Genomic DNA, 24,783 nt, shown 5'->3' with positions numbered 1-24,783 from the left:
TGGTGGCTGATTCGGGTGAGAAACTGCAGAAGCTGGTGACTGAGTTTCGTAAAGTGTGTGAATGAAGAAAGCTGAGAGTAAATGTGAATAAGAGCAAGGTTATTAGGTTCAGTAGGGTTGAGGGAGGTAAGTTTGAATGGAAAAAACTGGAGGAAGTGAAGTGTTTTAGATATCTGGGAGTGGACTTAGCATTGGATGGAACCATGGAAGCAGAAGTGAGTCACAGGGTTGGGGAGGGAGCGAAGGTTCTGGGAGCGTTGAAGAATTATTGGAAGGTGAGAACGTTATCATGGAGAGCAAAAATGGGTATGTTTGAAGGAATAGTTGTTCCAACAATGTTATATGGTGGCAAGGCATGGGCTATAGTGTTGAGCAGAGGAGGGTGAATGTGTTGGAAATGAAATGTTTGAGGACAATATGTGGTGTGAGGTGGTTTGATCAAGTAAGTAATGAAAGAGTAAGAGAGATGTGTGGTAATAAAAAAAGTGTGGTTGAGAGAGGAGAAGAGGGTGTGTTGAAATGGTTTGACACATGGAGAGAATGAGTGAGGGATGATTAACCAAGAGGATATATGTGTCAGAGGAGAAGTGGAAGACCAAATTGGAGGTAGAAGGATGGAGTAAAAAAAGATTTTGAGCAATTGGGTCCTATACATACAGGAGGGTGAGAGGCGTGCAAGGAATAGAGTGAATTGAAACAATGTGGTATATTGGGGTTGACGTGCTGTCAGTGGACTGAATCAGGGCATGTGAAGTGTCTGGGGTAAACCATGGAACAGTCTGTGGAGCCTGGATGTGGGTGGACAGGGAGTTGTGGTTTTGGTGCATTACACATGACAGCTAGAGACTGAGATGTGAACAAATGTGGCCTTTTTTGTCTGTGTATGCATATGTTGATATGTATATGTATGTGTATGGTAATAAAAAAAAGTGTGTATATGAGTGGATGGGCCATTCTTCTTCTGTTTCCTGGCGCTACCTCGCTGATGTGGGAAACAGCAGTTCAGTATAATAAAATGATAAATAAGATGTTTTTGTATGTGCATTTATGTATATATATATATATATATATATATATATATATATATATATATATATATATATATATATATATATATATATATATATATATATATATGTGTAACTGAGCAGGTGTGCTTTTTTTGTTGTTGGTTCCTGCCACTACCTTGCAAACGTGGGAAACAGTGATCAAGTATGAAAAAGAATGCGTACTTCTTATCCCAACTGCCTGTCTTTTTGAGGTTGTGTTAGGAACTGATGAATAAGTACTTCATTTGCATACATCCAATTTTTAACTGTAGTTAAAAAAAATGTTATGGTTAAGAACTTAAAAGGTCAGTTTCATGGTTGCATTTCTTTGATTAACCAAATTTCATACAAGTACAGATATTAGAACTGCACCTAGATGAATGTTTTTTATTTTCTATCTTTTTCTTTACTGTATTAGAATGAAATACTTAATATTCATTTTTTCCTCTTTTTTTATTGCAGGAGTACTTGAAGCAGAGCAAGAACCCATTGTCCTTAATAGATGCAATTTGTAGCAAGGCCTTGGTAGAATTTATGGAAGCTCCTGGTCGTGACCCTCATTCTGACACTTTTCCAACGCTCACTAAGTACAGAATGTTTTTTAGTTTCTTTGTACTTTGCTTCCATGTTCGAAAAGTGTCCAAGTTTGAATATTGTATGACATACAGATCAAGTTTTATTAATCATAATAGGGTATTTCATGCAAAGTTGCATTGTAACCCTTCTGGTTTCTTCATCAAGAGTTGCAGTACTTTCATATACATTTTAACTTAGGGATATTTCCTTCCATTCCTTCTCCACGTAGAAAGACTCTTCCTTTCTGTATGACTTTAGATGATAAGGGATAAATTAGACATTTCTGAAACAGCATTCTTCTGCAGCAGCTTGTATTTTTAAAGACATGCAGTAAACTTTTAGGATGTTCACACACTCGCGTTCAGTAACTCTCATGGCTCACATTTCTTTTCCTTTCGTGTTTGAATTATCGAGTAGCCAGTAGTGTTCGCTATGTAATAAATGTGAAAGTATTAGACACGAGGTGGGGTTAACATCCATTTCCATCTGCACATTATTTTTGATTAGCCCCTTACTTTTGTGACTTGAAGCTATTATAAGGTGCTAAGGATACTCTTAGGACATAAGTCTCAGGGAACTTTCACAACACAGACATGTGTAGGGACCAGCACAGTAAGACTCCACCTGGCAAAGACTGCTATCAGATTTCTTTTGTACAGCATTATAGTATAATCATTGTCTCTGGCCTTTGGCAGGCCATGGTTAAAGGAAACTTGAGTGAAAATATGTACTTAATCACATGCACAGAAGAAATACATATTTATACACACATTTACATTCATAAGCAACACAAACACAAATCTCAGGGTCAGGAGTAGATATAGACCATGTAAATATTTAAGAGTCCATGCAGGTACACTCCCAGCTCCACAACAAAAACCATAACATCTGGAAACTTGCCAACATAATACCACTCCTAAAACCTTCAAACCATCCAGGTCCCTTTCCTCCTACTGCTTAATTCACTTTAATCATCAGTATCCAAATCCTGTGAAAAATTATTCATAACAGAGTCAAGGAAAATATCCCATTCTCTCCTGTACAGTAAAGCAGCTTCAGACCTGACCATTCCACCACAATACTACACATAGACCTCACAAAATATTGTAGATGGCTTCTATTTACCTCAGCTTCCATCTTATACAACACTGTGGCCATAGATATCAACAAAGCATTTGTTGATATCTTCACTGTACAACAGAGACAAAAAGTGATTAGATGTAGAAAATAGAATAAAAGTTTGAAACAGCAAAAGTTATGAGAAAGAGTTTAATTGGAATGATTAGTTTTTGAGGGATATTGTGGAATTCTTCATTTGTTTGTGGTGCTACTTCACTACATGGGAACGTTAAACAAGTATAAAAAAAAGGTGGAATTTGTTAATGTAAGCCATTCCAACAAGTTGCCTGTAGCGTAAATATAGTTGAAGTCAGTAGCCATTAAGGAAGGATGTGTGAAATATAAAGGTTATTAAATAAGGATTACTGCTCTTAGGCATATGAAAGAAAAAATACTTCCAACATATCTCATGTGTGCCTTAGATGGTAGCTAAGATGGGGGATTAGAAATCTTCCCCTCCTGCATCATTTCCTTTCAAAAGTAGACAAAGGAGCCTAGTTAGGATTTTTCCTGTAGGGTTCAGTCATCTGTTCCTGATGCTACTTTGCCAAAGCAGGAAACAATAAACAGGCAGAAAAGAAAGAAAGTTGAAGGTTGGTCTTTGGGTTTGTTGAATCTAAGTAGCATCAGCACATTAGATTATGTGGCAGTTTGGGAGAATGAAAAATTACATAATTTCTCCATTACATGAATAGGTTTGATTTTGCTGGGCTCTAAGCTAACTGGAAATTATGTCATTTTGAAATATGTTGATAATATAGTTTAGCTTTTTAGAAAATGGTGGGTTTATATATACTAAGTCTTTGCTGTATATATTTATATAATTTTCTTCTTTTTAGGGGCACCTTGGGTGGTTACTATCACATTATGATATCTTTCTTAGTGAATGGGACAAAGAAGTCTCTCTCATCCAAAAGCTCAACGTCTGGTGATGACATGGATTGTTTGATGGTATGGGAAACTGCCATAAAGATATTTCATACCCTTGTCATGATTTTGAAGAAATCTCAGTCCAGGTATATACTTGGCTCCTGTTTAAAGGTCAGTGTTGATACAGTATCGTTGTATAATGTTTTAAGCACTCCCAGTTTCTTACAAAAAGCATTATGTTTCTCTGAAAATTGATAATTAGTATTTGATTCAAAGAAAAATCATTCAGATTGAAAGGCTATAGACAAGAGAACTGTGCAGGCTGTGTTCTGTTTGTTGTTATTTGAGAGAAAGCAAGATCAATTTTATACACAAATTTTTAATGGTTGTGGGATTCCTATGCACAACTATGAAATGTCCCAGTAATACATTTTCATTTGAGATATGTGTATCACCCTTGTACCCCTCTCCCTTCCCATTTAACTTTGGAGCCCCTACTCTCAGGTTTGGAACATTTGATCTCATCATTTAGGCCCACTTTTTATTTTGTCCCGTGTTATAGCTATAGAATTACCTAGCTGGGATAATAGGTTTTCCCCAGGGAATTGGGCATTCCAGTTCTGCATAACTTTCCCTCAAAAGAGATTATTTTATGTTGGAGATTATAAAGTAACACTCCATAATCTCTGACCACAAATCCATGGTTCATCACAAAGTCATGGAAGGCTAGATGTGTAGTGCTAGCAGAGATAGAGCTGGTTACTAATTAACTGTTATTCACATTCCTTTACATAGTTAATGGTGTTTAAAGAAAGTTCCAGATCAAGAAAGGATTTGAGCTTTGAATAAAAGATCATTGTCAGTGCCTAAATATATTCTTCTCCTGTGACAGTATTTTCTCATCACTACAAAACTCAAAAGACATTTTTTTCATGATTTAACCTGTTTATTGAGGCAGGCATACATATGACCCCATATGACCCAACACCCACTTCCTGTGCAGATGTTTCAAAATTCATTGAAGAAATTTTCCTTTTGAATGGCAGTAACTAGAATACTTATTCCTGCTTTCAAGGCTATAGAATTCATTTTATGGTTGTTTGTATACTTATGTGAGATATCTAAGGATGCATGTTTCTTTCTTTCAAGCAAGCTTGTTTTCCAAATGTCCTCTCTTCATACTTAGACACAGCATTGTTGGTGAATAAGATAAATGCTATTTGAAGTCTTTTCTTTTTCCAGTCCCCCACTCCCATCCCACTTAAGCACCTGACACATAGGAAATATGAAGGTAGAATTCTTTCTGCCCTGTCCAGCAGGTGCTTTGAAGATTATGTAAAGGGAGATGTCTCTGTCTTTGAGGGCAAAAATGGATGTTTAATGGTAGTTGTCACTGTGTTGCTGTTTGAATACAAGGTTGGAACCTTGAATGAAAGTAGGGAAGAGGGTGGATGTGTATATGATTAAATTCTTGAGGACAATGTGTGGTGTGAGAAGGGCTTTTTGGGCAAGAAATAATGGAAAGGGGAAGGTCTGGTGTAAAAAAAAAAAGTATGGTTGAGAAAGCAGAAAAGGGTATTGAAATGGTTTGAATATGTGCAAAGGATGAGTGTGAAGAGACTGACAAAGAAGGTATATGTGTTGGAAATGTTAGGAATAAGGATGAGGACAAGATGGAAAGAGTGAAAGTTTCCTTTATATGTTGAAATATAATCTTAGGATTTATAGTAAGATCATGTATGTATTATAAGTAGATGATGAAACAAACTTTGAAGTCCATATCATAAGTCAAGGTAACTTAAGAGTTAGTGATTACCCTTCATCATTCTTTTTTAGCTTACCACAAATGCCTCCTCAGGAGAGCATCTTTTCCCTGCTTGACAACTTGTATTATGAAGATTAGGGAAGCCAGTCTTGCAAATATAACTTTCATGAGATGTATCCCTGCATGAACATGATTCTTCCGATGTAAATTGAAATATTCTCTTTGTACATCAGAGTTCACTACAGCTTCTTGTTTTAGTGATTATCTGTCATCTTTCTAGTTTTGCCTTCACCATAGATGAACTTTACAATAAATATTGCAACTTTTAGGTTGCCTCTCAACGTGTTTTGAAGGGAATTGGGCATTCCTTCTCTTTGCTAACTTCCAGTGGAATGATTAGGGACAGCAGTTCAACTTAAGTAACTTTAGAAAGGATGCATGCTTGTATGCACCTGATTCATGCTGCATTAATAGGAATGAATAGGACTACAATAGATAGAACACCTTACATCTTTAGTATGCATCACTCCCCAAGCCTGAGTTGCATCTCTTGAGTAAGTTTTTACTAATGGTGGTGTTTGTAGACCACAATTGCTGTTGTTACCATAAAGCATTCCATGCTCAGGCTTGTGAGGCATCCATTTAGACAGTTACAGCCTTTCCATACAAATGCTTTGAGACCTTGTAGATAACCTTACTCAAGGACCAATGTGTGTTATTAATTTATGGCAGTTTTTTCAGTAGTTATCTATTTGTCTATCCCTCGATATCTCTGACCCCTGTTCCCTACAGGAACTCCGTCAATGGGATGGCCATGGCAAAAGTTTCCATAATTGATGAACTACAGTGTTATTTTTTTATTCTTTTGTGCCTCACCCTTAGCAGGCCACTGGCAGAGGGCATGTCTAGCAAGGTGTTACTCAGACGCTCCTACCATATGTTCTGCCTGCTACTTTTACCTAATGTTCCTGCCTGATATTTCAACCTACTACTTCTACCTAATGCTTCCATGTAATGTTCCTACTTAATGGTTCTACCTAATGCTCCCACATAATGTTTCTACAAACTACTTTTCCCTATTACTACTACCACTCTGCTAAAAGGAAGGGCTAGCACAAAGCACTTACCAGAAAAATCTAGTTACGAAGAGTGAGTTCTGTGTTGTGTCATCAAGTGTTATGTTTTACAAAGACAGATTGTACATTTGTGGATAGATAGCTTTGGTATGATTCTTCTACTTTCTTATACTTAATTGCCAGTCCTTGACCAGATAAGAGTTGGAAGCAAGGGAACAATGGCTTCAATTGCACACATACTCTTCAGCTATGGGTAATATACCAATACCAGAGCCTAGCACTGAAAGCGAAGCTCCACAGAGCACTCCAGTTTTTACCATGATGGCTTCACGTGCCCTGATTCCATCCACTGACAGCACATCACTCTTCACATTCATATAAAAAAAATTGCAATATTATTTTAGAGCAACATGATGCATTACCAAAACATCAAAGCAAAATACCTTCAACTTGCCCTTGTTAAGTCTCAGAAAAACAAAAACATTTACAAAAAAATCAAAATATTTTTTGTGTCCTACTGGATTATGTATTTTTCATCAGTTCTTAATGACCTCATTGCAGTATGCCCGCTCCTTCCTGGACTTGTTTCTTCGTAGTGCAATGCCTCTAATGGATTCATGCCTCCGTAAGCACAATCAAGAGGTGGTTACTCTTTTGAAGAGCCTTCAAGCTTCAACAAGATTTTTGCAGCATGTTTGTACACATTCAAAGGTAAGAAAGAAAAACTATGGAAGATGAATTCTTTAATGATGAGCCAAAATAATACATAGCTTCTGAAGAATTGCATTATGCATTTAATGGGAGGTAATAGATATTGATGGACTAAATAACATACATAATTTTAAGAATAGATTACTACATTCCATAGATTTATGTATTAGAAAAATACATAACATTGCTCGAGTCACTGCTTTCCTTATGTATCATTTGAAGTTCACTGTGGTAATTATTCTTGCTAAACTTACGTGTTGAAAGTAAGCACACCTAGTTATATGGGTAAAACTGAAAGTTGATGGAGAGAGGTGGGTGATTATTGGTGCATATGCACCTGGGCATGAGAAGAAAGATCAAGAGAGGCAAGTGTTTTGGGAGCAGCTGAATGAGTGTGTTAGTGGTTTTGATGCACGAGACCGGGTTATAGTGATGGGTGATTTGAATGCAAAGGTGAGTAATGTGGCAGTTGAGGGAATAATTGGTATACATGGGGTGTTCAGTGTTGTAAATGGAAATGGTGAAGAGCTTGTAGATTTATGTGCTGAAAAAGGACTGATGATTGGGAATACCTGGTTTAAAAAGCGAGATATACATAAGTATACGTATGTAAGTAGGAGAGATGGCCAGAGAGCGTTATTGGATTATGTGTTAATTGACAGGCGTGCGAAAGAGAGACTTTTGGATGTTAATGTGCTGAGAGGTGCAACTGGAGGGATGTCTGATCATTATCTTGTGGAGGCTAAGGTGAAGATTTGTATGGGTTTTCAGAAAAGAAGAGTGAATGTTGGGGTGAAGAGGGTGGTGAGAGTAAGTGAGCTTGAGAAGGAGACCTGTGTGAGGAAGTACCAGGAGAGGCTGAGTACAGAAAGGAAAAAGGTGAGAACAATGGAAGCAAGGAGAGTGGGGGAGGAATGGGATGTATTTAGGGAATCAGTGATGGATTGCGCAAAAGATGCTTGTGGCATGAGAAGAGTGGGAGGTGGGTTGATTAGAAAGGGTAGTGAGTGGTGGGATGAAGAAGTAAGAGTATTAGTGAAAGAGAAGAAAGAGGCATTTGGACGATTTTTGCAGGGAAAAAATGCAATTGAGTGGGAGATGTATAAAAGAAAGAGACAGGAGGTCAAGAGAAAGGTGCAAGAGGTGAAAAAAAGGGCAAATGAGAGTTGGGGTGAGAGAGTATCATTAAATTTTAGGGAGAATAAAAAGATGTTCTGGAAGGAGGTAAATAAAGTGCGTAAGACAAGGGAGCAAATGGGAACTTCAGTGAAGGGCGCAAATGGGGAGGTGAAAACAAGTAGTGGTGATGTGAGAAGGAGATGGAGTGAGTATTTTGAAGGTTTGTTGAATGTGTTTGATGATAGAGTGGCAGATATAGGGTGTTTTGGTCGAGGTGGTGTGCAAAGTGAGAGGGGTAGGGAAAATGATTTGGTAAACAGAGAAGAGGTAGTAAAAGCTTTGCGGAAGATGAAAGCCGGCAAGGCAGCAGGTTTGGATGGTATTGCAGTGGAATTTATTAAAAAAGGGGGTGACTGTATTGTTGACTGGTTGGTAAGGTTATTTAATGTATGTATGACTCATGGTGAGGTGCCTGAGGATTGGCGGAATGCGTGCATAGTGCCATTGTACAAAGGCAAAGGGGATAAGAGTGAGGGCTCAAATTACAGAGGTATAAGTTTGTTGAGTATTCCTGGTAAATTATATGGGAGGGTATTGATTGAGAGGGTGAAGGCATGTACAGAGCATCAGATTGGGGAAGAGCAGTGTGGTTTCAGAAGTGGTAGAGGATGTGTGGATCAGGTGTTTGCTTTGAAGAATGTATGTGAGAAATACTTAGAAAAGCAAAGGGATTTGTATGTAGCATTTATGGATCTGGAGAAGGCTTATGATAGAGTTGATAGAGATGCTCTGTGGAAGGTATTAAGAATATATGGTGTGGGAGGAAAGTTGTTAGAAGCAGTGAAAAATTTTTATCGAGGATGTAAGGCATGTGTACGTGTAGGAAGAGAGGAAAGTGATTGGTTCTCAGTGAATGTAGGTTTGCGGCAGGGGTGTGTGATGTCTCCATGGTTGTTTAATTTGTTTATGGATGGGGTTGTTAGGGAGGTAAATGCAAGAGTTTTGGAAAGAGGGGCAAGTATGAAGTCTGTTGTGGATGAGAGAGCTTGGGAAGTGAGTCAGTTGTTGTTCGCTGATGATACAGCGCTGGTGGCTGATTCATGTGAGAAACTGCAGAAGCTGGTGACTGAGTTTGGTAAAGTGTGTGGAAGAAGAAAGTTAAGAGTAAATGTGAATAAGAGCAAGGTTATTAGGTACAGTAGGGTTGAGGGTCAAGTCAATTGGGAGGTGAGTTTGAATGGAGAAAAACTGGAGGAAGTGAAGTGTTTTAGATATCTGGGAGTGGATCTGGCAGCGGATGGAACCATGGAAGCGGAAGTGGATCATAGGGTGGGGGAGGGGGCGAAAATTCTGGGGGCCTTGAAGAATGTGTGGAAGTCGAGAACATTATCTCGGAAAGCAAAAATGGGTATGTTTGAAGGAATAGTGGTTCCAACAATGTTGTATGGTTGCGAGGCGTGGGCTATGGATAGAGTTGTGCGCAGGAGGATGGATGTGCTGGAAATGAGATGTTTGAGGACAATGTGTGGTGTGAGGTGGTTTGATCGAGTGAGTAACGTAAGGGTAAGAGGGATGTGTGGAAATAAAAAGAGCGTGGTTGAGAGAGCAGAAGAGGGTGTTTTGAAGTGGTTTGGGCACATGGAGAGGATGAGTGAGGAAAGATTGACCAAGAGGATATATGTGTCGGAGGTGGAGGGAGCAAGGAGAAGAGGGAGACCAAATTGGAGGTGGAAAGATGGAGTGAAAAAGATTTTGTGTGATCGGGGCCTGAACATGCAGGAGGGTGAAAGGAGGGCAAGGAATAGAGTGAATTGGAGCGATGTGGTATACCGGGGTTGACGTGCTGTCAGTGGATTGAATCAGGGCATGTGAGGCGTCTGGGGTAGACCATGGAAAGCTGTGTAGGTATGTATATTTGCGTGTGTGGACGTATGTATATACATGTGTATGGGGGGGGGTTGGGCCATTTCTTTCGTCTGTTTCCTTGCGCTACCTCGCAAACGCGGGAGACAGCGACAAAGTAAAAAAAAAAAAAAAAAAAAAAAAAGCATCATCTGATCTTTAGGTAAGTGATTGGTGTCATCCAGTGCAGGGTAGAAAATTTGCTCTTTCACATCCAGTATCATGAGCAGGAAAATAGATTTTTTTCATAATAGTTGCCATTCTTTGCCATCTGTATTTTGCAGATGGTTAGTACAAGTAAAGACAAAGGAAGAGGCAAGAAAAGCAGTAATGTGCTTGAAAAAGGAGAGTTGTAGAGGAAGTAATAAGATATGAAGTAGCAGGATATGAAGAGAAAAGAACATTAAGCAAATTGAATAAAAGTTTTTCTTTTTTTTTTGCTGTATGAAGATGAATATAATTAAAAGAGTTAAGAATTAGAGAATAAATCATCATAACACAGTAAAGCATAGAGTTAGAGAGATTAACATTATGAGTAGGATAAGAGAACTGTGTGTATATCAGAGTGTTGTACGAGAAAGCTTTTAAATGTTTTGATTGGAAGGTGGGTGTCAAAGATTATGATTAAATGAATTGTTGTGGACTTTGAGAAATTGTGACACTTATTCTAATTATTGTTGGAGACTGCTGAATAAACTGTTAAGAGTTTTCTTGGGGAAGCTGTTCATGTGTGAGAGTACATGATGCTATAAGTGGTTTTCATATCCTCTCACTACATTTTTTTTTTTTTCATACTATTCACCATTTCCCACGTTAGCAAGGTAGCGTTAAGAACAGAGGACTGAGCCTCTGAGGGAATATCCTCACTTGGCCGCCCCCTCTGTTCATCAGGAAAACCAAAAACGAGAGGGGAGGATTTTCAGCCCCCCGCTCCCTTCCCTTTTAGTCACCTTCTACAACACGCAGGGAATACGTGGGAAGTATTCTTTCTCCCCTATCCCCAGGGATACATATGTTGTGTGTGAGATATTATGTTTTCACCGCTGTGTCTGTCTATCTGTGGACTCTGTCTTCTAAGCACAACAACTCAAGAACAGTACATGATAGGAACTTATGCCATAGGTACCCCTTATGAAGAAAACAAACTGATTAGATTTGGGGCACACAGTTACATAAAGTTACATGTTGATTAGGAAAAATTCATATATTGCAAGAGCTACAACAGAGTGCTGAATGTTGGGAGAGACGAATATAAACTTTTTCTTCCTTTTTAAGGACATCTGACAATGCAAATGCCTCGTTACAAATGTGGAAGTATGCCAGGGCTGTTTAACAGTAGACACCATAGTTTTGTAACATTCATAAAAGAGCTTCTGTCAGTTGAAAGTGACAGTAGGTGAATATGGGATACAGTTAAATCATAGTGACAGTAAATGTCGTCCTTTCTGTAAGTTTATGATATTTTTTACAAGTTATGGTATTTTGGTATTATAAACTGTTGGTAAAGTTTACAGGAGAAAGATGTCAAAGTAACTGTAAGGAAAAACAAAGTTTTGGTGTGAAAGGAAAAAGGCATTCTGTTTGTAATGTCATTTTGAAAAATGGAGATTCAGCTATTGGAAATTAACAGAAAGATGGCAGTGGAAAATTCAGATGATATGGTCAAGTTAATTCAGGGAAGAAGAGTTAAAGGTGCCATCAGAGCTGTAACAAATGTGAAAACATCATATGTGGAATATGCAGCTGCTTGAGGGACTACATGTTCCAGCAATGTAAAAGGTGTGAAATGCAACGTTTCTAAAACAAATGGGAGTTGGGAAATATTCCATTGAATATAGATTATATACATTATGCAGTGGAAAGGGAGCTGTGGTTTCGGTGCATTATTACATGACAGCTAGAGACTGAGTGTGAACAAATGGGGCCTTTGTTGTCTTCTTAGCGTTACCTCGTGCACAGGAGGGGGGAGGGGGTTGTTATTTCATGTGTGGCGGGGTGGCAATGGGAATGAATAAAGGCAGACAGTATGAATTATGTACATGTGTATGTATGTATGTATATGTCTGTGTATGTATATATATGTATACGTTGAGATGTATAGGTATGTATATTTGCGTGTGGACGTGTATGTATATACATGTGTGTGTGGGTGGGTTGGGCCATTCTTTCCTCTGTTTCCTTGCACTACCTCACTAACGTGGGAAACAGCGATAAAGCAAAAATATATAACATTATGCAGTATTGTAGGAATTAACAGGTACAATGAAAAATGAAGATATGTGAGTCATGGGTGGAGAGAGAAGGAAGATTTACTTATTTACCTTTCTGTCTTGCTGTATTGTCTGTCTCACTATTTATCTATCCATCTGTCTACTATCATAATTCCATTTACAATATAATGGGGTTGATCAGGTTCCCTTATCCTTCTTAACATCACTCACATGCATCCTTTACCTGTGCTGAGTGTGTTATTGAAACAAAGACTTCCAAACATACAAGTGGTCTTCTTTCTTTCCCTTTACACACTATGGTGATTTATCAGTTAAGATCAATATTTGCATGCATACCACCTCCATACACAAGATGCTTTCATTGCATTGGATTCCCAGTCATAACTCTTGATATGAGGTATCCCTTCTTACCTTCATCAGTTTTCTCACTGCATCTTCCCATCTATCCCATGGTCCTCCTCTTCTTGTACTTTCTATTATACTGCAGTGTGTCTTCATGTCCTACCCATCCTCTTCATTACATTCTACACAATCATGCTATTCTCTGCTGTACAATCAACATGACAGTCCTGTCCAAAGAATTCCGTCCAACCATCTTTTCAATGACCTCTTCACATGACATAACTATTTCACATCTGCATTCTTCATTCCATCTCTCTTTGTAATTCCATCTCTACTTTGCAAATTGTCCAATTCTACTGATCTTATTTTCAATCAGTCCATACATATATACTCTTAGGTTTTACTACCATATGTCAACATTGCAAAAAGCACTCCTTTTTGTAGGTTTCTTACACACACTAGGTTTACATTCTTTCCACTCTCCAGAGTTGTTAGTGCACCCCCAGCTATCTTTTGCATAATGCTTCTTTCATCTTCAGCTTTCTCTACCATCCATGCTAAACTTTATGACCTTTGGTGTATGATTATGTGTGTATATTTAGGGATGGGGCATGAATGGTAAGACATTCATAAAACAGATTTAGTGGTGTGGCATATAGATTTATGGGTCTGTAAGTAAATGCTGTCATGTTATGACTAGTGAGTTTACAGTGGAGAGGAATTGTGGATGAAAGTAGTAAAAGAAGTAAATATGAAAGTGTCACTGATGAATTAGCATAGTGCACTGAGTGAATGTTAATGTTAAAGTGCTAATGCAGTTTGTTATACTTAACATTAAGGGCAAGAATAGTTTTAGTTTTCTTGTAGTATTGTTGAGTCAATTTGTTTGTTATATTTTTTATTTTACCTTTGATCTTTTTCTTATGATTTTGTTATTAGTCTGTGCATCTTTTGAAACACACAGGTTATGGCTTAAAGATACATAGGAAAGGAGGTAAAAAGTTCTCTTATGTATGGCTGCATAGTTGGATGAAACATTTATAATTCATATTGAAATACAGGTACATATATTTTAACTATTCTTTTTTCTTAATGTTAGGCCAATCAAGACACAAGTTTGACCCGCCACGTACCATTGATCAGAAAGTCATTAGAAATGTTAGTATATCGAGTCAAGGCTATGCTGGCTCTCAACAAGTGTTCTAATGCTTTCTGGATGGGCAACCTGAAGAATAGAGACTTACAAGGAGAAGAACTACTTTCTCAGGTAGATGAGCAAATAATTTTGTTTATAAGGAAATGGAGGAAAATTGGTTATTGCCAATCTCCCATTCACTTACTGCATGTGCTCAACATACTTAGCCCTTTTTAATTTAAACATTCATTTTCATACCCCTTCCCATTATGAAAGGGCACAATTTATGCATTCTGACGAACCAATCAACAACACAGTCACCCACTTTCTCGAGAAACTCTGCTGCAGTCCCATCCATTTCATCAGCTTTGCCACACACTTTATCTTGTGTGAGGCTTTCAGTACTTCCTTTCTTTTCACTATGCCATTTGCCATGGCTTTCACTCTGGATTCCACCTTTCTGCCTCCTTGTTATCTGACATATTCAGCTTTCCATCAGAACACTTACTCCATCTCTTCTTCACCCCTTTTTTTCACTGTTACCACTTCCCCATCCACTCACCTTTCTCATGGCCCCTATTGGTTTTCTTGTTCTCCCTATTTATAGTTTCCAAACATTATGTTCTCTCTGAAGTTCATCAATACTCTCTCACCCCATCTTTCATTTGCCCTCTTTTTCAGCTCTCATACCTTTCTTTTCACCTCCTGCATTTTGTTGTACTCCTCACAGTCACTTGCTCTCTTTCCCTACAGATACCATGCATGCAACTCCCTTTTTCATTTCATCGGTGATTTAACTTCCATAAATCACTACTCACTACTCTTTCTCATATTTTCAGATCTCTCCTTCCCCATCCCACTCGTGTACTTCACCTATACATTTAAGTACTGATTCTCTTTGTGTTGTCCAATATGGGGAATTCATTTTGAGGTATTTTGAGCCTTATTCCTCGAAAAAGATCTGTTACTTGTGAAAATTGCCATCTTTTGTAAACAGTGAATTTTTTTTTTTTCTTTTTTTTTTTTTTTTTTTTTAAGCTTGAAGAATACTTGTAGGTAGTAGTTGGTAGGCAGCCACCAAGCAGGGAAGTATACTACCAGTACAACCTGCCTGGGTATTGGGGTGGTTAGTGATGGCTGCATAGGGAGTCAGCACTTCAGAAGTTGTCAAGTTGCACTCCTCTGACCATAGTAGCTTCTTTTCTTTCTTTTCTCTCTGCCTTACTGGACTGCTGGCATTCTTTCTCTCTGCCTTACTGGACTGCTGGCATTCTGTCAACAGACAGTCTCTCCTTGTCACATATAACAGTTGACAACACTTAAACTTACACAACTCATTCTTTATAATTCTAAATTGTTCTGCGGTGAGCACCATTCATTAGCCCTGCCTTTTGGTAGTTTCTACAGGATACGGACATCGTTGATATAGATAGATAGCTAGATAGATAGATAAACAGAAAGAATACTTTCTCATTGTGGCATATGATCTTCCCTGTAATCACTCATAAATGAAGGTAAACCATCTAGTTGATATTACAGACATTCCCCTCATAACATTGTATATCTATCTCCTTGAAATGCTACATTAAGCAAGATTAGGTTGGTGAGCTTTTTTTTTTTTTTCTTGTCATACTTGTTGGCTGTTTCCAACGTTAGTTAGGTATGGCCAGGAATGGATGAAAAAGGCCTTGATTCGCTCACATCCACTCTCTCATGTGTGATGCACCAAAACCACAGCCCTCTATCCAAACACCAAATACCTCTCCATGGTTTTCCCTGGCTGCTTCATATACTCTGGTTCAGTCCAGTGACAGCTCATCAATCCCTGTATACCTCATAGTTCCAGTTTACTCTACCCCATCCACACCTTTCACCATCCTGTATGGTCAGGCCCCAGCCTCTCAAATCTTTTACACTCCATCCTTCTGTCTCTAATTTTGTCTCTCCCTTCTCCTTGTTCCTTCCACTTGTAACTCATATCTTCTTTGTCATCTTTGTCAGTCTCTTGCTTATTCTCTCCATATGTCCAGACCATTTCAATACACCCTCCTCAGTTCTTACAACCATGCTCTTCTTATTACCACATCTCTCTTACTTGATCAACACTCCTCACATGACATATTGCACTCAGATATTTAATTCCAACACATCAACCATCCTTCACACATCCTCATCTATATCCCATGTCTTACATCCATACAACATATTCCCATAGTTTTTGATAATACAATCGAGATGCATTTTTCTGCCCCATATTACTCTAAAGTTGCCTCCAATTTGCTTACATGACTGTTGTGCACTGTTGCTCTATTGTCTCCCCTTGCAATAAATGAGGGCTGCATTCTTAGAAATGAATAGTTAAGGCAGTAGGGTCGGTTGCCTTAGTAAAAAGGAATTACTTCCAGACACCTCCCCTGGACTTTTTATTTCCAATTTTGGAAAAAAAAACATTGAAAATGTTTATGTACAAGGCTTATAGAATTAATATACTTAGAGAAGGTAAGAAAATAAACAATTCTTAATAACATAGGCTGTAATTTTTAATGTAAGGAGTAGATGGGTAAAATGGATGGCAGAAAGACCTTGGCATCGCTATGGTAGTCGCTGTCGTATTAGAAGCCAACTTTGGAAATATGCATTTCTTGGTTCAGTCTTGCATTGTTGTGGAAACTTTTATAATTTTAAGTATGTAGTTATGTCCTTGACTTTTACCTTTGGATTTGTGGTAAGCTTACCTCAGCAGTGTTGGGCTTCAATACAAAGATGACTGCATATTTAGACTCCATATTACTTTAGTAATCTTTACAGGCTCACAGTTAAAATTAAAGAACATCTTCCCGATTTTTTCTTTGTTTTTCATAATCTCTTCAGGGGAATGATACAAGAACAATATGAACAGGTATATAAACAAAACTTAAGAAGCCAGGCTCCTTACTTAACCTACCAATGTATGGATATGTGGATAGGGAGACATGGTTTCTGTGCATTACACATGACAGCTAGAGACTGTGAATGAATGCGGCCCTTTTGTATGTTTTTCTGGCGCAACCTTGCTGAAGCAGGGGGGTCAGTGATGCTGTTTCCTATGGGATCGGTTAGCGCCAGGAATGGACGAAGGCAAGCATGAATATGTACATGTGTATATATATATATATATATATATATATATATATATATATATATATATATATATATATATATATATATATATTCTTTCTTTCTTTCAAACTATTCGCCATTTCCCGCGTTGGCGAGGTAGCGTTAAGAACAGAGAACTGGGCCATTGAGGGAATATGCTCACCTGGCCCCCTTCTCTGTTCCTTCTTTTGGAAAATTAAAAAAAAAAATAATGAGAGGGGAGGATTTCCAGCCCCCCGCTCCCTCCCCTTTTAGTCGCCTTCTACGACACGCAGGGAATACGTGGGAAGTATTCTTTCTCCCCTATCCCCAGGGATATATATATATATATATATATAAAATATATATGTGTACATGTATATGTATATATTATTTTTTTTTTTTTTTTTTTTAACTATTCGCCATTTCCCGCGTTAGCGAGGTAGCATTAAGAACAGAGGACTGGGCCTTTGAGGGAATACCCTCACCTGGCCCAATTCTCTGTTCCTTCTTTTGGGGAAAAAAAAAAAAAAAAAAAAAAATACTTCCCACGTATTCCCTGCGTGTCATAGAAGGCGACTAAAAGGGAAGGGAGCGGGGGGCTGGAAATCCTCCCCTCTCGTTTTTTTTTTTTTTTTTTTTTTTTTTTTTTTTTTTTTTAAAGAAGGAACAGAGAAGAGGTCCAGGTGAGGATATTCCCTCAAAGGCCCAGTCCTCTGTTCTTAACGCTACCTCGCTATCGCGGGAAATAGCGAATAGTATGAAAAAAAAAAATATATATATATATATATATATATATATATATATATATATATATATATATATATTTTTTTTTTTTTTTTTTTTTTTTTTTTTTTTTTGCTTTGTCGCTGTCTCCCGCGTTTGTGAGGTAGCGCAAGGAAACAGACGAAAGAAATGGCCCAACCCACCCCCATACACATGTATATACATACGTCCACACACGCAAATATACATACCTACACAGCTTTCCATGGTTTACCCCAGACACTTCACATGCCCTGATTCAATCCACTGACAGCACGTCAACGCCTGTATACTACATCGATCCAATTCACTCTATTCCTTGCCCTCCTTTCACCCTCCTGCATGTTCAGGCCCCGATCACACAAAATCTTTTTCACTCCATCTTTCCACCTCCAATCTGGTCTCCCACTTCTCCTCGTTCCCTCCACCTCCGACACATATATCCTCTTGGTCAATCTATATATATATATATATATATATATATATATATATATATATATATATATATATATATATATATATCTTTCTTTCTTTCTTTCTTTTTATCGAGGATGTAAGGCATGTGTACATGTAGGAAGAGAGGAAAGTGATTGGTTCTCAGTGAATGTAGGTTTGCAGCAGGGGTGTGTGATGTCTCCATGGTTGTTTAATTTGTTTATGGATGGGGTTGTTAGGGAGGTGAATGCAAGAGTTTTGGAAAGAAGGGCAAGTATGAAGTCTGTTGTGGATGAGAGAGCTTGGGAAGTGAGTCAGTTGTTGTTCGCTGATGATACAGCGCTGTTGGCTGATTCATGTGAGAAACTGCAGAAGCTGGTGACTGAGTTTGGTAAAGTGTGTGAAAGAAGAAAGTTAAGAGGAAATGTGAATAAGAGCAAGGTTATTAGGTACAGTAGGGTTGAGGGTCAAGTCAATTGGGAGGTAAGTTTGAATGGAGAAAAACTGGAGGAAGTAAAGTGTTTTAGATATCTGGGAGTGGATCTGTCAGCGGATGGAACCATGGAAGCAGAAGTGGATCATAGGGTGGGGGAGGGGGCGAAAATCCTGGGAGCCTTGAAGAATGTGGAAGTCAAGAACATTATCTCGGAAAGCAAAAATGGGTATGTTTGAAGGAATAGTGGTTCCAACAATGTTATATGGTTGCGAGGCATGGGCTATGGATAGAGTTGTGCGCAGGAGGATGGATGTGCTGGAAATAAGATGTTTGAGGACAATGTGTGGTGTGAGGTGGTTTGATCGAGTAAGTAACGTAAGGGTAAGAGAGATGTGTGGAAATAAAAAGAGCGTGGTTGAGAGAGCAGAAGAGGGTGTTTTGAAATGGTTTGGGCTCATGGAGAGAATGAGTGAGGAAAGATTGACCAAGAGGATATATGTGTCGGAGGTGGAGGGAACGAGGAGAAGTGGGAGACCAAATTGGAGGTGGAAAGATGGAATGAAAAAGATTTTGTGTGATCGGGGCCTGAACATGCAGGAGAGTGAAAGGAGGGCAAGGAATAGAGTGAATTGGATCAATGTGGTATACCAGGGTTGACGTGCTGTCAGTGGATTGAATCAGGGCATGTGAAGCGTCTGGGGTAAACCATGGAAAGCTGTGTAGGTATGTATATTTGCGTGTGTGGACGTATGCATATACATGTGTATGGGGGTGGGTTGGGCCATTTCTTTCGTCTGTTTCCTTGCGCTACCTCGCAAACGCGGGAGACAGCGACAAAGCAAAAAAAAAAAAAAAAAAATCTTTCTTTCAAAATATTCGTCATTTCCCGCGTTAGCGAGGTAGCGTTAAGAACAGAGAACTGGGCCTTTGAGGGAATATCCTCACCTGCCCCCTTCTCTGTTCTTTCTTTTGGAAAATTAAAAAAAAAATAATGAGAGGGGAGGATTTCCAGCCCCCCGCTCCCTCCCCTTTTAGTCGCCTTCTACGACACGCAGGGAATACGTGGGAAGTATTCTTTCCCCCCTATCCCCAGACATCTCTCTTACCCTTACATTACTTAATCAAACCACCTCACACCACATATTGTCCTCAAACATCTGATTTCCAGCACATCCACCCTCCTGCACACAACTCTATCCATAGCCCACGCCTTGCAACCATACAACATTGTTGGAACCACTATTCTATATATATATATATATATATATATATATATATATATATATATATATATATATATATATATATTATTCTTTTAAGCAAAAAATAAAAAATGGGAACTTAAGTGAAGGGCGCAAATGGGGAGGTGATAACAAGTAGTGGTGATGTGAGAAGGAGATGGAGTGAGTATTTTGAAGGTTTGTTGAATGTGTTTGATGATAGAGTGGCAGATATAGGGTGTTTTGGTCGAGGTGGTGTGCAAAGTGAGAGGGTTAGGGAAAATGATTTGGTAAACAGAGAAGAGGTAGTAAAAGCTTTGCGGAAGATGAAAGCCGGCAAGGCAGCAGGTTTGGATGGTATTGCAGTGGAATTTATTAAAAAAGGGGGTGACTGTATTGTTGACTGGTTGGTAAGGTTATTTAATGTATGTATGACTCATGGTGAGGTGCCTGAGGATTGGCGGAATGCGTGCATAGTGTCATTGTACAAAGGCAAAGGGGATAAGAGTGAGTGCTCAGATTACAGAGGTATAAGTTTGTTGAGTATTCCTGGTAAATTATATGGGAGGGTATTGATTGAGAGGGTGAAGGCATGTACAGAGCATCAGATTGGGGAAGAGCAGTGTGGTTTCAGAAGTGGTAGAGGATGTGTGGATCAGGTGTTTGCTTTGAAGAATGTATGTGAGAAATACTTAGAAAAGCAAATGGATTTGTATGTAGCATTTATGGATCTGGAGAAGGCATATGATAGAGTTGATAGAGATGCTCTGTGGAAGGTATTAAGAATATATGGTGTGGGAGGCAAGTTGTTAGAAGCAGTGAAAAGTTTTTATCGAGGATGTAAGGCATGTGTACGTGTAGGAAGAGAGGAAAGTGATTGGTTCTCAGTGAATGTAGGTTTGCAGCAGGGGTGTGTGATGTCTCCATGGTTGTTTAATTTGTTTATGGATGGGGTTGTTAGGGAGGTGAATGCAAGAGTTTTGGAAAGAGGGGCAAGTATGAAGTCTGTTGGGATGAGAGAGCTTGGGAAGTGAGTCAGTTGTTGTTTGCTGATGATACAGCGCTGGTGGTTGATTCATGTGAGAAACTGCAGAAGCTGGTGACTGAGTTTGGTAAAGTGTGTGAGAGAAGAAAGTTAAGAGTAAATGTGAATAAGAGCAAGGTTATTAGGTACAGTGGGGTTGAGGGTCAAGTCAATTGGGAGGTGAGTTTGAATGGAGAAAAACTGGAGGAAGTGAAGTGTTTTAGATATCTGGGAGTGGATCTGGCAGCGGATGGAACCATGGAAGCGGAAGTGGATCATAGGGTGGGGGAGGGGGCGAAAATTCTGGGAGCCTTGAAGAATGTGTGGAGGTCGAGAACATTATCTCGGAAAGCAAAAATGGGTATGTTTGAAGGAATAGTGGTTCCAACAATGTTGTATGGTTGCGAGGCGTGGGCTATGGATAGAGTTGTGCGCAGGAGGATGGATGTGCTGGAAATGAGATGTTTGAGGACAATGTGTGGTGTGAGGTGGTTTGATCGAGTAAGTAACGTAAGGGTAAGAGAGATGTGTGGAAATAAAAAGAGCGTGGTTGAGAGAGCAGAAGAGGGTGTTTTGAAATGGTTTGGGCACATGGAGAGAATGAGTGAGGAAAGATTGACCAAGAGGATATATGTGTCGGAGGTGGAGGGAACGAGGAGAAGAGGGAGACCAAATTGGAGGTGGAAAGATGGAGTGAAAAAGATTTTGTGTGATTGGGGCCTGAACATGCAGGAGGGTGAAAGGAGGGCAAGGAATAGAGTGAATTGGAGCGATGTGGTATACCGGGGTTGACGTGCTGTCAGTGGATTGAATCGGGGCATGTGAAGCGTCTGAGGTAAACCATGGAAAGCTGTGTAGGTATGTATATTTGCGTGTGTGGACGTATGTATATACATGTGTATGGGGGTGGGTTCGGCCATTTCTTTCGTCTGTTTCCTTGCGCTACCTCGCAAACGCGGGAGACAGCGACAAAGCAAAAAAAAAAAAATATATATATATATATATATATATATTTCTTTCTTTCAAACTATTCGCCATTTCCCGCGTTAGCAAGGTAGCGTTAAGAACAGAGGACTGGGCCTCTGAGGGAATATCCCCACCTGCCCCCTTCTCTGTTCCTTCTTTTGGAAAATTAAAAAGAAAAACAAGAGGGGAATATTTCCAGCCCCCCGCTCCCTCCCCTTTTAGTCGCCTTCTACAACACGCAGGGAATACGTGGGAAGTATTCTTTCTCCCCTATCCCCAGGGATTATATATATATATAATTTTTTTTTTTTTTTTTTTTTTTGCCGCTGTCTCCCGCGTTTGCGAGGTAGCGCAAGGAAACAGACGAAAGAAATGGCCCAACCCACCCCCATACACATGTATATACATACGTCCACACACGCAAATATACATACCTACACAGCTTTCCATGGTTTACCCCAGACGCTTCACATGCCCTGATTCAAGCCACTGACAGCACGTCAACCCCGGTATACCACATCGATCCAATTCACTCTATTCCTTGCCCTCCTTTCACCCTCCTGCATGTTCAGGCCCCGATCACACAAAATCTTTTTCACTCCATCTTTCCACCTCCAATTTGGTCTCCCACTTCTCCTCGTTCCCTCCACCTCCGACACATATATCCTCTTGGTCAATCTTTCCTCACTCATTCTCTCCATGTGCCCAAACCATTTCAAAACACCCTCTTCTGCTCTCTCAACCACGCTCTTTTTATTTCCACACATCTCTTTTACCCTTACGTTACTTACTCGATCAAACCACCTCACACCACACATTGTCCTCAAACATCTCATTTCCTGCACATCCACCCTCCTGCGCACAACTCTATCCATAGCCCACGCCTCGCAACCATACAAAATTGTTGGAACCACTATTCCTTCAAACATACCCATTTTTGCTTTCCGAGATAATGTTCTCGACTTCCACACATTCTTCAAGGCTCCCAGGATTTTCGCCCCCTACCCCACCCTATGATCCACCTCCGCTTCCATGGTTCCATCCGCTGCCAGATCCACTCCCAGATATCTAAAACAATTTACTTCCTCCAGTTTTTCTCCATTCAAACTCACCTCCCAATTGACTTGACCCTCAACCCTACTGTACCTAATAACCTTGCTCTTATTCACATTTACTCTTAACTTTCTTCTTTCACACATTTACCAAACTCAGTCACCAGCTTCTGCAGTTTCTTACATGAATCAGCCACCAGCGCTGTATCATCAGCGAACAACAACTGACTCACTTCCCAAGCTCTCTCATCCACAACAGACTCCATACTTGCCCCTCTTTCCAAAACTCTTGCATTCACCTCCCTAACAACCCCATCCATAAACAAATTAAACAACCATGGAGACATCACACACCCCTGCCTAAACCTACATTCACTGAGAACCAATCACTTTCCTCTCTTCCTACACGTACATATGCCTTACATCCTCGATAAAAACTTTTCACTGCTTCTAACAACTTGCCTCCCACACCATATATTCTTAATGCCTTCCACAGAGCATCTCTTTCAACTCTATCATATGCCTTCTCCAGATCCATAAATGCTACATACAAATCCATTTGCTTTTCTAAGTATTTCTCACGTACATTCTTCAAAGCAAACGCCTGATCCACACATCCTCTACCACTTCTGAAACCACACTGCTCTTCCCCAATCTGATGCTCTGTACATATACATATATATATATATATATATATATATATATATATATATATATATATATATATATATATATATATATATATATATTTATTTTTTTTTTTTTTTTCTTTCGTACTATTCACCATTTCCCGCGTTAGCGAGGTAGCGTTAAGAACAGAGGACTGGGACTTTGAGGGAATATCCTCACCTGGCCCCCTTCTCTGTTCCTTCTTTTGGAAAATTGAAAAAAAAACGAGAGGGGAGGATTTCCAGCCACCCGCTCCCTCCCCTTTTAGTCGCCTTCTACGACACGCAGGGAATACGTGGGAAGTATTCTTTCTCCCCTATCCCCAGGGATAATATATATATATATATATATATATATATATATATATATATATATATATATATATATATATATATATATATATAGAATAGTGGTTCCAACAATGTTGTATGGTTGCGAGGCGTGGGCTATGGATAGAGTTGTGCGCAGGAGGGTGGATGTGCTGGAAATGAGATGTTTGAGGACAATATGTGGTGTGAGGTGGTTTGATTGAGTAAGTAATGTAAGGGTAAGAGAGATGTGTGGAAATAAAAAGAGTGTGGTTGAGAGAGCAGAAGAGGGTGTTTTGAAATGGTTTGGTCACATGGAGAGAATGAGTGAGGAAAGATTGACCAAGAGGATATAGGTGTCAGAGGTGGAGGGAACAAGGAGAAGTGGGAGACCAAATTGGAGGTGGAAAGATGGAGTGAAAAGGATTTTGAGTGATCAGGGCCTGAACATGCAGGAGGGTGAAAGGCGTGCATGGAATAGAGTGAATTGGAACGATGTGGTATACCAGGGTCGACGTGCTGTCAATGGATTGAACCAGGGCATGTGAAGCGTCTGGGGTAAACCATGGAAAGTGTGTGGGGCCTGGATGTGGAAAGGGAGCTGTGGTTTCGGTGCATTATTACATGACAGCTAGAGACTGAGTGTGAACGAATGGGGCCTTTGTTGTCTTTTCCTAGCGCTACCTCGCACACATGAGGGGGGAGGGGGTTGTTATTCCATGTGTGGTGGGGTGGCGATGGGAACAAATAAAGGCAGACGTGTATGTATATGTGGGCGGTATATGTGGGCAGACGTGTATGTATGTGTGTATGTATATATGGGCGGGTTGGGCCATTCTTTTGTGTGTTTCCTTGCGCTACCTCGCTAATGTGGGAGACATCGACAAAGCAAAATA

At 39.5% G+C, this 24,783-nt stretch overlaps 2 protein-coding genes across 4 annotated transcripts in view; one reads left to right on the top strand and one right to left on the bottom strand.

The window, feature by feature from the left end:
- LOC139765003 (hematopoietic prostaglandin D synthase-like) overlaps positions 1–24,783 on the bottom strand; it is a 205,735-nt gene that overhangs the window by 106,428 nt on the left and 74,524 nt on the right. The window contains exon 6 of one of the 2 annotated variants that reach the window (XM_071692059.1): positions 13,688–15,135. The exons of the other annotated variant lie outside the window; for it this stretch is intronic. The gene's annotated coding sequence lies outside the window, so the exon portion shown is untranslated. Of the gene's footprint in view, positions 1–13,687; positions 15,136–24,783 lie in introns of those variants that run through there. 2 annotated transcript variants of the gene reach the window in all.
- The window catches only part of LOC139765001 (Fanconi anemia group D2 protein-like), a 370,225-nt gene that overhangs the window by 337,883 nt on the left and 7,559 nt on the right, over positions 1–24,783 (top strand). For both annotated transcript variants that reach the window (XM_071692052.1, XM_071692050.1), the window contains exons 25-28: positions 1,512–1,636; positions 3,584–3,785; positions 7,017–7,166; positions 13,860–14,027. In XM_071692052.1, coding sequence (XP_071548153.1) covers positions 1,512–1,636; positions 3,584–3,785; positions 7,017–7,166; positions 13,860–14,027 — 645 coding nt within the window. The remainder of the gene's footprint in view (positions 1–1,511; positions 1,637–3,583; positions 3,786–7,016; positions 7,167–13,859; positions 14,028–24,783) is intronic.

This window comes from Panulirus ornatus, chromosome 52 (genome assembly GCF_036320965.1).
Source record: "Panulirus ornatus isolate Po-2019 chromosome 52, ASM3632096v1, whole genome shotgun sequence".
In the NCBI taxonomy this organism is placed as follows: Eukaryota; Metazoa; Arthropoda; class Malacostraca; order Decapoda; family Palinuridae; genus Panulirus; species Panulirus ornatus.
Note: the sequence above shows the minus strand (reverse complement) of the source record. Positions and strands in the feature narration are given on the sequence as shown.